The 13,800-nt window shown below is 37.9% G+C and overlaps 1 protein-coding gene across 5 annotated transcripts in view; it reads left to right on the top strand.

Annotated features, from left to right (window-relative positions):
* The window catches only part of LOC117407107 (neuronal PAS domain-containing protein 2-like), a 91,089-nt gene that overhangs the window by 10,410 nt on the left and 66,879 nt on the right, over positions 1 to 13,800 (top strand). For 2 of the 5 annotated variants that reach the window (XM_059028796.1, XM_059028795.1), the window contains exon 1: positions 439 to 1,045. The exons of 1 other annotated variant lie outside the window; for it this stretch is intronic. In XM_059028796.1, the coding sequence (XP_058884779.1) occupies positions 954 to 1,045 (92 nt within the window). In that variant the 5' untranslated portion in view covers positions 439 to 953. Of the gene's footprint in view, positions 1 to 438; positions 1,046 to 13,800 lie in introns of those variants that run through there. 2 more of the 5 variants (XM_059028798.1, XM_059028797.1) reach the window with 1 other exon arrangement.

Genomic DNA, 13,800 nt, shown 5'->3' with positions numbered 1-13,800 from the left:
GGCGCGTCAGGTCCAATTTATTTTCACACGCGCAGTTTATTTTAGATGCGCTGTTTAAAAGTATTTTTTTCATGGTAAAACAGGTTTAAAAAGCACTGCATATCAACAGGACACTCAGTACTGCATCTCCAGCCCCGCCCCACCCCTTGTTCGCTGTATTTTTCACATACCTCTTCATAGTCGTGCATACCGATAAATCATCTCCTGAGAGTCCTGATCACTCGTTTTATCACCAAACTCCTCAATAATGCAATCCAAGTCATTATTTTATTACTATAGCGTCTCAAAAAGCTCTGCAAATGTCTGATATTCTTTGAGTGCTGGATGCAGAAGCAGCTATCTTGTTTGTTTATGTCCATGTTATCTCTGTGGTGCCGGGGCTAAGTGTACTGCTCAGATCTGCCCCCTTTTTTTTAATTTTTCTTTTTCGGCTTCTCTCGGCTCCTATTGGTCTCAGCCATTGAATGGTTTTCTCTGCTTTTTTCAGAGAAAAAACGACTAGAGACCTGTTTTTTAAGTCTTTTTGATGATGTCGGACAGGGTCCAACATTGGACCAGGAAGGGAAAATTGTAATGTCGGACCTGTTCCGACATAGGACCGCAAAGGGTTAAAGGTCACTATGAAATGCTGCACAAAGCAACATATTTTGAGTTTATTGGAAATGAAAGAAGCATTAGAGTCAACTAAAGGTTTTTCTGAAAATGAGAAGAAAAAATTAAAGTGCTGTGGATGCCATGAACAACACAACCACAGGAAAGGACTTTTTTTAACTTCAAGAAGCCATGGAAAGTTCAGAATTACCTTGGAAGAAACTAACTGGGATTACAACAGAGGGTGCACCATATATGACTGGACAAAAGAGTGGACTGGCTAGCAGAGTGCTGGAAAAAATTTAAGAAAGAAATACAGAAGTCCCAAATTTCTTACACTGGATTCTGCATCAACAGGCATTATGTGGAAAAGTTGCAGAATTAGAACATTGAGCATTGTTATCAAGTGTGAGAGAAAAGAAGTTCCAAGTGTCCAGACAGAAGTCATAAAAAGGTACATTTCATAGTGGTACTGTTTACTATATCACATTTTCACAGCTTGTCAGTATCTTTTTTTTCAGTGCTGTTAAAAATGTTATATTTTGTAATATAAGTTAAATATTTAGACTTAGCGTTAAGGGGCGTTCACACCGGATGCGGCGCGGCAAAAGCACTTGTTTTCAATGAAGGCGGTTACATGCAGCGACAGAGGGAAGCGGCACCGCAGAGAGATAAAATATTTTCAACTTTCGCCGCACCGCGCCGTTACGTAAACTACCAGCAGCCAATCAGAGGAAAGTAGGAGTTTCCTTTGCGAGGAAGAAATAAAAAAATAAATAAAATGGGGGAAAAGCTCATGGTTCTCATTTCAGATTTTCCAGAGTTATAATACAACATTAAGTAGGTTTGAAATCTGCCTTCATCAAACCAGAGCTCCTGTATCAGCTGATGATATTCACCATACCTTTTTCTTTTCTTAACGATGTAATGGACCCACCGCGATCTTACATTTTTTTTCTTTCCCAGCAAACCAGACAAAACTCACTAAGACAGAAAGAAAATATCTCTTTTAAAAGCAACATGTATTTATTTTATTTTAAACAACACAATTGCCTGATATTTTGGGTAATTGTGGGGGGATTATGATGGTGTGTGTGTGGGGTTAAATTAAGGTTTTATAAAAAAATATATAATGTTTTGCTCCTCATTACTTTAAATATTTTTTTACTAAGCTTTGTGTCTTCTGTATTAAAAAAGTTTTCCCTTCCCGCTGGCATTTACTGTTTGTTGCAGCCGTGACGTAACAACAGACCACCCACTGACTTTCCCCTGCCGCTCCCCTGCCGCGTTCGGTGTGAACAGTGGTCAGTGTCGACTGCAGAGCGACGCACAAGGAGGCAGCATGCGTTCCGCGTCCGGTGTGAATGCCCCTTTAGACATAATTTTTTTTTTTACTGTTTGAGATTTCCATTGAAAGTAAAATAATCCTTTATTTCCTCCATTATTTTACATTTGTGATATTTAAGGGTTTTTTTTGTCAGTGTTCTAGGAAAGCTGCTTCTAGTTATATCTGCCTATTTCTGTACTATAAAATACATTAAGTAATATGTTGATTAATTGATTGAAACCATGCCTCATACTTATTGACTAGGAATCGTGCAGTAGTGTTTTGTGTAAAGTAGTATATTTGAGTATATCGGCCTACATACAATGTAAACAGACCGACATTTTCAGGTACATTACAATGAACAGTCTTAACTTAAATGGCCTTTGCTGCCAGATTTTTTCGTTCAAACAAATTTTCATAACCAAGTAATTCTGCAAAATGTATTTATTTAACATTAGTGAATCAGTGAATCAGACAGACAAATCTGTTGAATTGATTCACTAAACTGAATGATTCACTAAACTGAATGACTCAAACAAATTGAGTCAGTAAAAAGAATCGAACTGCAAAGCGCTAGTTTTCAGGCCAGATAAAGAGGTTTAAATCGCGAGCCTATCAGTGGTTAAAGCCTGGTTCCCATGCGCACTAATAAATGATCACTTTAACGCGCTCCCTAAATTAACGTCCTTTAGTAAATACCATGTGATTACAGCTCATCTCATTATTTTGAGCTGGATGCTCATTTAAATACATCAGCATGCTTTACAATAAAACTCACATATTCATTCTGATTACCATAGTGTGAAGCACTATATTTAGTGCACGCCATAATATGCCAAGTATCACATGCGATAATGAATGCAATTGTAATAGTATATACGGAAATCATTAACGTGCATACTAATTGCATTTTATTGCGCACCATGAAGTTTAGTGCCCTTTCGTAAATGAGGCCCTACGTGTTTTTGTTCAGTTTAAAGGTGTTGCACATTTGAGTAAATACCCTCTGTGATTGAGTGTATATGTATTCCTGAAATGATAGGGTACTTGGATCAAGGGCTACCTGAGAGAGGTTGTTGCTCACAGTTCCATTTTATGGGATCCTGTTTTCACCTTCATCAACACGCAGAAATAGTGATATAGTGTCTGGCCATGCTGATTACGAGGGGCTCTATATCATACTTAATTAAGGGGAAATGTATCCTAAGTGTTCTACTTAAACAGAATACTTAAGGTGGTTTATACAACCAGCCCGAGGACCTTACAAGGAAATACCAAAACTCTACTGTAAAGGTAAACTGCAGAATTACAGAGCATGTTTACCACAGTGAACTTTTATAAGGACAAAAGAGTTTGGGTTCTTTTTGAAAATGGATTACTTAAAAGCCACCACAGTTTCTGAGTAATTGAGAATAGACTATATTCACTATACTTTAAAACAACAGATTGTTCTAAAAGAAAAACAGGTGAAAATTGCATACTAGCATGTATCCAGTTGCTGTGGCATGATGTGTCCTATTTATTCCACACTGTCTGAAGGCTGCTACGAAACATGAGCTGATAACATTTTCACAACCAAAATCAGCTGAGGAATCTAAACTGGTTGCAGATGACTCATCCAGATCTACAAAAGCTTGCAGCTGTTTGTCTAGAAGATGAGAGGTTTCATTCCATTTAAACTCCAAGTCACCAAAATGCATATCAGATTTTCTTCCCTCTATACATCAGTTACTGTAATTATACATCATATAAATACAAAACACAATGGGTCTTTGTGGGTAACTTTCAAATAAACAATTTGTGAGTAAAGACATAACTCAGGACTATCGTCCCTCTGTGTCTTCTCTCAGTCACTGATTATTTGTGTTACCCACTTAGAACCATGCATATGTGTGTTCTGTATAATTACCTATTGTTTTCCGTTTATATACTAATTTGTCAGTTTTAATAATTGTTCCTGATTTTCTGAAGTGAGGTTGGGAAGCATATAAGTGTTGCACAGGCTTCAGAAAATCAGCCTGAAACCACATAGGAATTCAGTCAGTAATATGCATTATTCAGCTGCTGCTGTAAAAATTCAAAAACTCGCCTGGCCAGACTGTACTGTACCATGAAACATTAGAGTTGCTTAATATCTCCTAATAGAAGATTCCAGAGCTACTTGTTGAACATGCAAAATCACATCATTCATTTGTTACTACCTGTTCATGGGTATTATTATTATTATTATTATTATTATTATTATTATTATTATTATTATTATTATTATTATTATTATTATTATTATTATTTATTTCTTAGCAGACGCCCTTACCCAGGGCGACTTACAATCGTAAGCAAATACATTTCAAATATCACAGTACAAGTAATAATACAATTAAGAGCAAGATAAATACAATGACTTTGGTTCAAGCAAGTACAAGTGTGACAAAATACGATTCAATAATACAGCAGATAACAGTGTCAGTGATAGTTACATCAGGATATGATTAAATACAAAATACTACAGATTAAACATTTAGCAGATTACAGTACTCTGAAGTACATGATTAAATGCAGTAAAATAGGGGGCAGGGTATGACTGCATTCCCTATGATGCTAGGTATCTGTTTTGCTCTGCTGTGCATCCTTTTCCCCCAGTACATCCACAGACTATTTAAGTGGTATTTTAACCAGTCAGTACTTTTTTGCAACCTTTGTCAATAGAAATACTATTGCCTAAATGTACTAAGCATTTATTCTAATTTTGCATGTGAACTATTTAAATAGAAAATTGTTAATTCAAAGGGTCCTGAAGTACACTTTGTTGTTGTATTTATTATTTTATGTTCTAATTTTGTGACATTTCACAAAACTTTTACAGACCGTTTGTTTGTTTATGTAAGGCCTGTTTGTAAAGAGTGCTTATAGACATTCTCTTCTAAACCTCTATAAAACAGTTGGAAACATAATCTTAAAATTTGATTTAATATCATACTGAGATTTTTTTTTAAGTCCTATTAAAACCGATAAAATACCACCAATATAAAAAAAAATTAAATCGAAGCATAGCCAATAAACACTGGAAATGGTTACTCAATTCGTTGATTTGACCCCTTTCCCCGTGAAAACAAAAAACAAAAAATACAGTAACCTACAAAAAAAAACATCAGCTACTGAGTGGCAGCACATATTTCTATTGGAGGATTGTAACACGCTTGCAAGATTTAAAATTAGATTATGAGAAGCAGAGGATTGTTCTTGCTCGCGAGATTTAAAGCGATATTACAGTACTAAAGGTAGTATTTACGCGCGTGGAATTTAAAACAGAATTGCAGAAGAATGTGTACAAGTTTTTGTTGTGGAAGACAGCAAAGGAAAGAAGGTACAAAAGTACCTTACAAAAGTATGCAAGTACTGTCAAGTTAATATTGTGACAGAAGAAAAAAAAAAAAAAAAACAGACAAATTCTGGAAAGTAACCGAAAACAATAATTTCATACAGAATAGAAAAAGCGAAAGCCCCTCAAAACACGATTTACATAAAACTCGAAAATAGCTAAAAAATAAGCACAGAAAAATGAAATGAATAGAACATGAAAAACAGAAGCCCTAAGTATATGGATTAAATATATTAGGATAGTGTATCTATCCTAATATATTTAATGACACTACTGCAACTTTGCCATAATGTTGTTTAGTGAACAGCTACTGGACTGAACAACACTGTAGTGTTAAATAGAAATGATGGGTCACCACAGGAGTTTGGTGGTCTCAACCTAATCCCTACTGGACATTATACCACTTATCACAAATAACATTTTGGCACATCACAGCATGAGTGGCAGTTTTTCTTTTTGCCCCACCAAAGGGATCATGACCTGCTTTATCAAACCAGGTTACATATTAGCTCTCTTGTGAAAGAGCATTACAATCGTATCACCACCATGGAAAAATGTTGTTGAACTGACCTACTTTTCTATCTGCCAGCAACAGGCAAGTTAATCCTGTTCAGCATGGCTGGAGGGGGATGGGTGGATTCAAGCTTTCTGGCACTGCGCTGTACAGATGGTAGTCTTCAGTATGCTGTTAGGTGTTGTGTAAATTGGAAGAACTCCTTACTATGGGAAACAATGTTAGGGATTTAAAATTAAGGTGCAGGCTCTAATCTCTGGTTCAAAATGCTAAACTCTGGAATCAGCTACAGAAAGGCAATCAGACAGACAGACAAACAGTCTCCATATACAGCTATGGCCAAACTTTTTGCATCACCCTATAGAATTAACACATTTTGCTTCATAAAGTCAAAACCTGCTGAATAATGTTACATTAACATATTGAATTACTTACCGCTTTGTAGTTTTCCATATACTGGTTAATTTATATCAAATGATTATTGATGGTTTAATTTATTATACATTATTTCAGGAAACTGTTTTTTGGACGGTGTTACGGTTAGTATTTTGGGGTGTTGCTTGTCTTCCTCCCCTGGGACATGCTTGAAAAGCAGGGGTTGTGTGAATGAACTCAAACACTTAAAATAGATGATCTCTCTCTCTTTGTTTGTTTGTTTTTCTGAAGTAGTATCATCACATACCGTAACAACTGACATTAACCATGACTGGAAGCCTTCGTTTCTGAGTAATGAGGAGTTTACCCAGCTTATGTTAGAGGTGAGGAAACTAACGCTCCTAAATTGATTGTTCTAGCTGTCACACAATGTTAATCTATTGCAGAGGTTACTGGATTTGATTCATACTATGTAAGTGTAATCATTCAGTTCTTTTAAACTAACAGTGTGCAGTCGAATAAAAAAAAAGTGTGCATTCAGTACAGCTCTAAATACCGTACAAAACTTTACATTCCTTGAGAGTGTCACAAGCAACCTTGTGAGGTTTCACGCTCTTCAATTAGTATACAGCTATGGCCAAATGTTTAGCATCACCCTATAGAATGAACTAATTTTACTTTATAAAGCTGAATGAAACCTGCTGAATAATGTTATGTTAACGTATTGAATTACATAGCGCTTTTTATGTCGTCTCCATTTATTTAATGAAAAACTGACAAATTGAAAAATGTGACATTTCGAAATCAAACATGAAATACTGTACTATTATTGCTTTCGATATCATTTTGTTGTTTCTTTGAGTATGATATTAAATAAAATATAAAAATGATGTTCAAAATGTTAAAATTCTAGGTGATACAAAATTTTTTGCCATAGTTGTACACAGTCATGTACTTGTGCTCAAAAATGTCCTTAGTAAGTTTCATCAGAATTGGATACACATTTTTCTAGATACTGTATATGCAAAACTATGAAAGTACATACTGTTGTATGTAACTTTAATATATTTAAATGAAAAACTAAAATGACAAACAAAATAGACTATTGTATATAACTTGTGCTAAAGAAGGTCCTTCGCAAGTTTCATCATAATTGGAGATGTACATACTGTACATACTGACAGATGCCTGCCTCAAACATATCTCCTGGGGGATATGCATTCCTGGTAGATTATAAGCACATGTGGTTTATTGTCGTTTTGTCTAATCCTGTACAGTATCGTGATCCAAATCAAAGTATGTCTGCCAGGGATGTGAAATAAAATCCTGAAGTTCCTGATCCTAAATCATTGAAGCAGATTCTCTGCTGAATTTTAGAGAGATGCTTTTGTTGTCACTGACTGCAATTACAATACCGCTATGGCCAAAAGTTTTGCATCACCTAAAATTTGAGACATAGTTTAAAAAACAAGAACTATATGAACATTTCATGTTAGATTACAAAATGTCACATTTAAAATGTGTCAGTTTTTCATTAAGTATATGGAAAACTATAAAGCGCTATGTAATTCCATATGTTAACATAACATTATTCAGCAGTTTCATTCGACTTTATGAAGCAAAGTTAGTTAATTCTATAGGGTGATGCAAAACTTGTGGCCATAGCTGTACAGTATAAGCGGAAACATTGACATGATTTTTCTAAAGTTATTTGATTTCCTATTAATTCAGGGCATCCCGTAACAAATCTGAGAAGAAGCGACGAGACCAGTTCAATGTTCTCATCAAAGAGCTTGGCACGATGCTTCCAGGAAATCTCCTCCTTATGTTAGACAAACATGTCCGGTTTAGCAAGGGGCTACTGTATGATTATGAAAAGCTTTTTGGGGGTGAAGGTGGGGGCCCCACTATAGAATCTGATGGGATTAAACTGTCTTTCATTTTATATATATATATAACAGTAGCAGGAGCACCTCTGGACATGGTTGGTTTGGGAATGGGACAGTGGGGCATGATTAATGTCAAGATGCTGCTGGCACCCACAGGGGTGACAGAATGATTAATGACTTCAGTGCACTTACAGTTACTAGAAAGTGTCAGATTTGTGTTAAAAATGTTCCCGATGACTGTGTGCTGCCTGTGTGCTGCTATTGTCAGTATACCATTGCATAAAACATTTTGCATTGTGTATGCTGGTCGAATCTCGCCCACCACCCCCCAAAAAATATTGCTTTTTTTGATAAAAGAAAAAAAAGGTGTGTTCAAATATTTTAATGAAAGTTAAATAGTACAATAAAATATTAAAGGAATTTGCAGGATTTTTTACTTTCTTTTATTTAAAGAATGTAACAAGTACTGACTGCAAGTACTTTTCCTGCAGTGTTAAAATCCTTGTTAAAAAACTACCTTTAGCTTTAGGTATGATTATTCTTTTTGTCACTTTTGAAGTCCCCAGGCCAAATATGCCGTACCAGTTTTCATCTCTATACAGGAATTCCCATATTCTATAGGCTTAAAAAGCACTGAGGTGATATATATCTCCAGGGCAACAAACATTTATTAGTGTTGTTTTTTCACCTAAAGTTTTCTAATAAAACAAGGACCATTTTGCGGTATTGACATCCACAGTGCTGAGCAAAGTATGCGTTTTGAAAACAGCCACCTGATACCATATCTAGCTTACTACTACGTAATACACTTGTGAAAGCCAAAGGTGGGTCCGTACTTTGTTTTACTTGAGGTATTTAGGATTAGACCATTAGTACAGACAGACTTTGCTATAGATCCACTACTTAGACTAGGATTAGGCCTGCTTTGTCCAAGGTATTTACATTTATCTTTATCTCTTCGGAAGTCTTTAATTTTATGCAAATGAGAGTTTGTGTGCTTTCTTTCTCAGTTAAGAAGTAATTTGCATTAAATGATCAAGGAAATTCAATGACTGAGCAACCTGCTTTAGCTACTGTAGCTTTATGGGAATATTTCGACTGTCAATATTATATTGTTTTAATGGTTTGAAAACTTCATATTTACCACCAATAACCTTTCTCTAGAATTCCTAAAAAAAAAGAAAAAAGCAATTCAAAACAAAAACTAAAGGACAATGCATTGTAGACAGGGACTGTCTATTGTTAATGTTCAAAACAAGAAATAATAATTTTAAAAAGCTCATTTAACAACTCCAAAGTGCACCAAACAGAATTGTCCATATTCAAATTCACAATTCTGGAGTTATTTGTGATGTAAACTACTATCCATTCAGGATTAAGTTGAGACCTCCAAAGAATCCATTGTCACTGGCGTAGTCAGGAAAGTTTTGCCACTGGGGCAAAAATACAAATACCACTAAGTTAGAAACTTTCTATTTTTTTGACAGTGCCAAGCATCATTTCCTGTTTACTCATATTCAGTTTTCAATATGTACCGACCCCACAATTCTTATAGAAATTGAATAAATCTCTGTGACGAGTAGAGAAAGAATCTGAGCTGCAAGTCTACCTCCCGGCCAGGAAGGGAGCTAGATAAGGTTGGTGGTACGCTTTCACAGTGATGGGCCGACTCGATTGTAGGACGGAATCGGAAGTCGGCCATCTTGGAGGAAGGGCGTAGTTGCAAGACTGCCAAACAAATCTATTGTGATCAGCTGTCGGGCACACCGCGATTGGATAGAGCGGGGCGCATGCTGATCACAGGGAATAGTTTGGGGACTTTGGAACGCTGTTATTGTTTGTTTTGTTTTTGTATTGTACAGTACGAGTAGGACTGGGAGCTGCATCAGTACATACACCCGAGAGCACCACTACCTCTGCACAGCACAGCACGAGCACAGCCAGCAACGCAGAGCACTTTTCAGCGCACAAAGGTGGACATATTGGACTGTGATTATTTGTTTATTCTTTTTGTTTGGGACTGCAAACCCACCATAAAAAAACCCATACCATTGCTGGTATAGGTGGTGGATTCTGATTTATTAAATACGGACGTTTTGACCGCTGTACTTGCTGTTTGGACATTCACTTCTTTCCCAAACCACTCAGCTCCTGACACGTGGGCCCAGATATTCGAAGCGATGCGCAATCCCCTCGCAAAATTTGTGCCTCTCAAAAATTAGTGCTTTTGCACAGAAATTTATATTTTCCAACATGGCACAAAACAGTTGCGCAAAGTTGAAAAATAGCAGTTTTTTGCTCAATTCGCAAATGTGTTTGTGCCTCGCAAAACCACTTGCACATTCAATACCAATATAGCAGAAATGCACAAGAGCTACATGTGAATGCGCAGAATTGGAATACTACACGACAATGGACTGTTAACAATACCCTGCCAAGCAGCTATCATAGGTGTACAGTACATACCAATATTCCTCAGACGAGTCTACACTCAAATGTAACCTGCACATGGAAATGCAGAATCAAAGCTCAACACAAATCGGTAGTATTGGCACCCCCGAAGTTGCATGCCCACCCCCACAAAATATAAAAATAAATGGAGAAATGAAACAATGGACCACAGGATAGTTTAGGCTATTCAACATATAACTTAAATAAAAATATATTGTAGTGACTTGCTAACTGTATAAGTGTCAACATGAAGAAGACAGACAAAATATATCTGTAGCATCAAACTCCACTCTTTATTTTACAGAAACCTGTCAGCCAGTGTGCTGAGTAGCTAGGAACTGTGCACCTTACACTATACATAAACATATTTACAGAAGTGTGGAATGTAAAACAAACCCACAATGCTGAAAACACTATTCTGAGGCCCTGAAGACAGGAATTTCAGCATGGAGCCAGCCAAGAACGCTGCCTGTGGATGTAGCCTGCACATGTGTATCCCTTACTCATACTCCTGCTGAAAGCCCCTTCCAACTGCCCCCCACTCACCACGCACCCTGCTCCTACCACACCTGTATGTCATAGTCAACAGCATGGAATGCAGATCATGGGTGTCAAAGTATGCTTCTGAAATCAATGAGATACTTTAAAAAAATACTTTAATATTTTAAAAAAAGCCAGCTGTGTCCTTACACTTGAGTGTGGAATTACCGGGTGAGTGGCATGAAAAGGAAAGGGATCCTTTGGAGAATGCAACTACAGGGATATTTTACGGATTGAGCCCTTGGGCACTCGGCCTTTTGCCAGTATTGTTGAGGATAGGGCACTTAGCTAAACGCATGTAATGGAAACATTCTCCGTATTGCAAGCCTGTCACTCTTATCACAAAACTTAGCCATTTCCATTCAAATTTGGCCTTTGGAGCAATTCAAATAATTTTGTGCTTAAGCATATGAAATTTACGCACATGCATACATTTGTATCTAATGTTTATCATTATCACAGGCATTAGCATGGCTAATAAGCAAAATATTTATAGAGCCATGTGGAAGGGTGGGGGAAATCACTCACACACAGGAGACAGAACTTGCAACACCGCTTGGCGCACTGATTTATTTCCGCCGCAAGGTGGCACTGTAGCACTGTTTGCAGAGCACAACCCAATCCCAGCAATGGTAAAAGATTGTCCATTCACACGTGGTGCACACGCAGGTGCTCAAAATAATAATGAAAACAAAAGGCACAAAGGAAAAGTGAAAATAAAACACAGTAATAAAACTTCAAAATAAAAGGTGCTGCTTTATGCAGCGTCCCCAACCATCGCTATTCGTACGGCCCAGGTCTCCAGCCTACGCTTTGTTATTCCCTTTGTTTTATACTTTCTGGGATTGCCCAGGATTCCCCAGCTATCTCAAAACACGTCCCCCCTCGGGAACACTGATCTCTTATCTTTTGTTTTCTTTTCCGGCTTTCTCTGTTCTCAAGTAGAGCTCCCGCTGTCTGTCTTCCTAGGTGGGCTGGGCTGAGGGAACAACAAAGTGTCATTTTTATAGGCCCAGCAACCCCCCAAGACCCGCCTCCCAACCACTCAGAGAGAGGCAGAGACCATACACCCTCACCCAACCTCTATGTATCACTGCCATGATTGACGGGCAGATCCTACAGGGCGACTGCCCTCTTCCTGCAGAACCATGCATGCGTCAGACAGCCAGCACAGACGGAATTCAAACAGATGTATCTATGCTGTGCTGTTTGCTGGGAAGTGAGTTTATGATTTCACTACTTCTGTCTCCATAATTTTGACAGGTGTCACACAAATATTAGTACATGTTACCTATTCTAGTTCATTTACATTTTTTTCTTGTTTTCTGTTTCAGTACCTTTTTTTCTTTCTCAGTATCAGCCATGATCCTGCTTATCAAACCGTTAAGAACTGTAAGTCTGTTATAAGAAAATACATACATACAGTGCCATGAAAAAGTATTTGCCCCCTGTCTGATTTTCTGCATTTGTGCATATTTGACACTGAATGTTATCAGATCTTCAACCAAAACATAATATTAGATAAAAGGGATCCTGAGTGAACAAATAACACAAAAATGTGATACATATTTCATTTATTTATTAATCAATAACTGGTTACGCCACCTTTAGCAGCAATAACTGCAACCAAACGCTTCCTGTAGTTATTGATTATTCTCTCACAGCGCCGTGGAGCATGAACTGCTCGTTTCAGGTCCTGCCACAACATCTCAATGGGGTTTAGGTCAGGACTTTGACTAGGCCATTCCAAAGCTTTAAATTTCTTGTTCTTCAACCATTCTGATGTAGACTTGCTTGTGTGTTTCGGATCATTGTCTTGCTGCATAACCCAGCTGCACTTCAGCTTCAGCTCACGGACGGATGGCCTGACATTCTCCGCTGTAGAATTCTCCGATACAGAGCAGAATTTATGGTTCCTTCAATGATGGCAAGGCGTCCAGGTCCTGATGCAGCAAAGCATCCCCAAACCATGACACTACCACCACCATGCTTAACTGTTGGTATGAGGTTCTTACTGTGGAATGCAGTGTTTGGTTTTCGCCAGAAATAACGGGGCCCATACCGGCAAAAAAGTTCCACTTTTGAGTCATCTGTCCATAGAACATTGTTCCAGAACTCTTGAGGATCATCCAGGTGCTTTCTGGCAAACTTGAGATGAGCATTCATGTTCTTCTTAGTGAGCAATGGTTTCCGCCTTGCTACTTTGACATGAATCCCATTTTTGCCCAGTGTCTTTCTGATGGTGGAGTCATGAACACTGACCTTAGCAGAGGCGAGAGAGGCCTGCAGATCCCTGGACGTTGTTCTAGGGTTCTTTGTGACTTCCTGGACGATTTTACGCCTTGCTCTTGGAGAGATTTTGGCAGGACGGACACTCCTGGGAAGATTCACTACTGTCCCAAACTTTCTCCATTTGGACAATATGGCTCTGACTGTGGTTCGGTGGAGCCCCAGAGCCTTAGAAATGGCTTTGTAACCCTTTCCAGACTGATAGGCATCAACAACTTTTTTTCCGGAGGTCTTCAGGAATTTCTTTTGTTCGTGGCATGATGTGCCTCTAGAACCTGTGTGCTGACAACTTTACTCTGATGGTAAGGGCCAAAGTTAGTCAGATTTATATTGGGCAGGACTGGCCCAAATCAGGCCTGGTTGTTAATCAAAGTACTCAAACAGCTGACTCTAATTATCCCTTTAATTGGGTTGAGTTAACTAGGGGGGGGCAATAACTTTTTCA

This window comes from Acipenser ruthenus, chromosome 8 (genome assembly GCF_902713425.1).
Source record: "Acipenser ruthenus chromosome 8, fAciRut3.2 maternal haplotype, whole genome shotgun sequence".
Lineage (NCBI taxonomy): Eukaryota > Metazoa > Chordata > Actinopteri > Acipenseriformes > Acipenseridae > Acipenser > Acipenser ruthenus.
The sequence above is the reverse complement of the archived record's forward strand: the minus strand, read 5'-3'. Positions and strand labels throughout refer to the sequence as shown.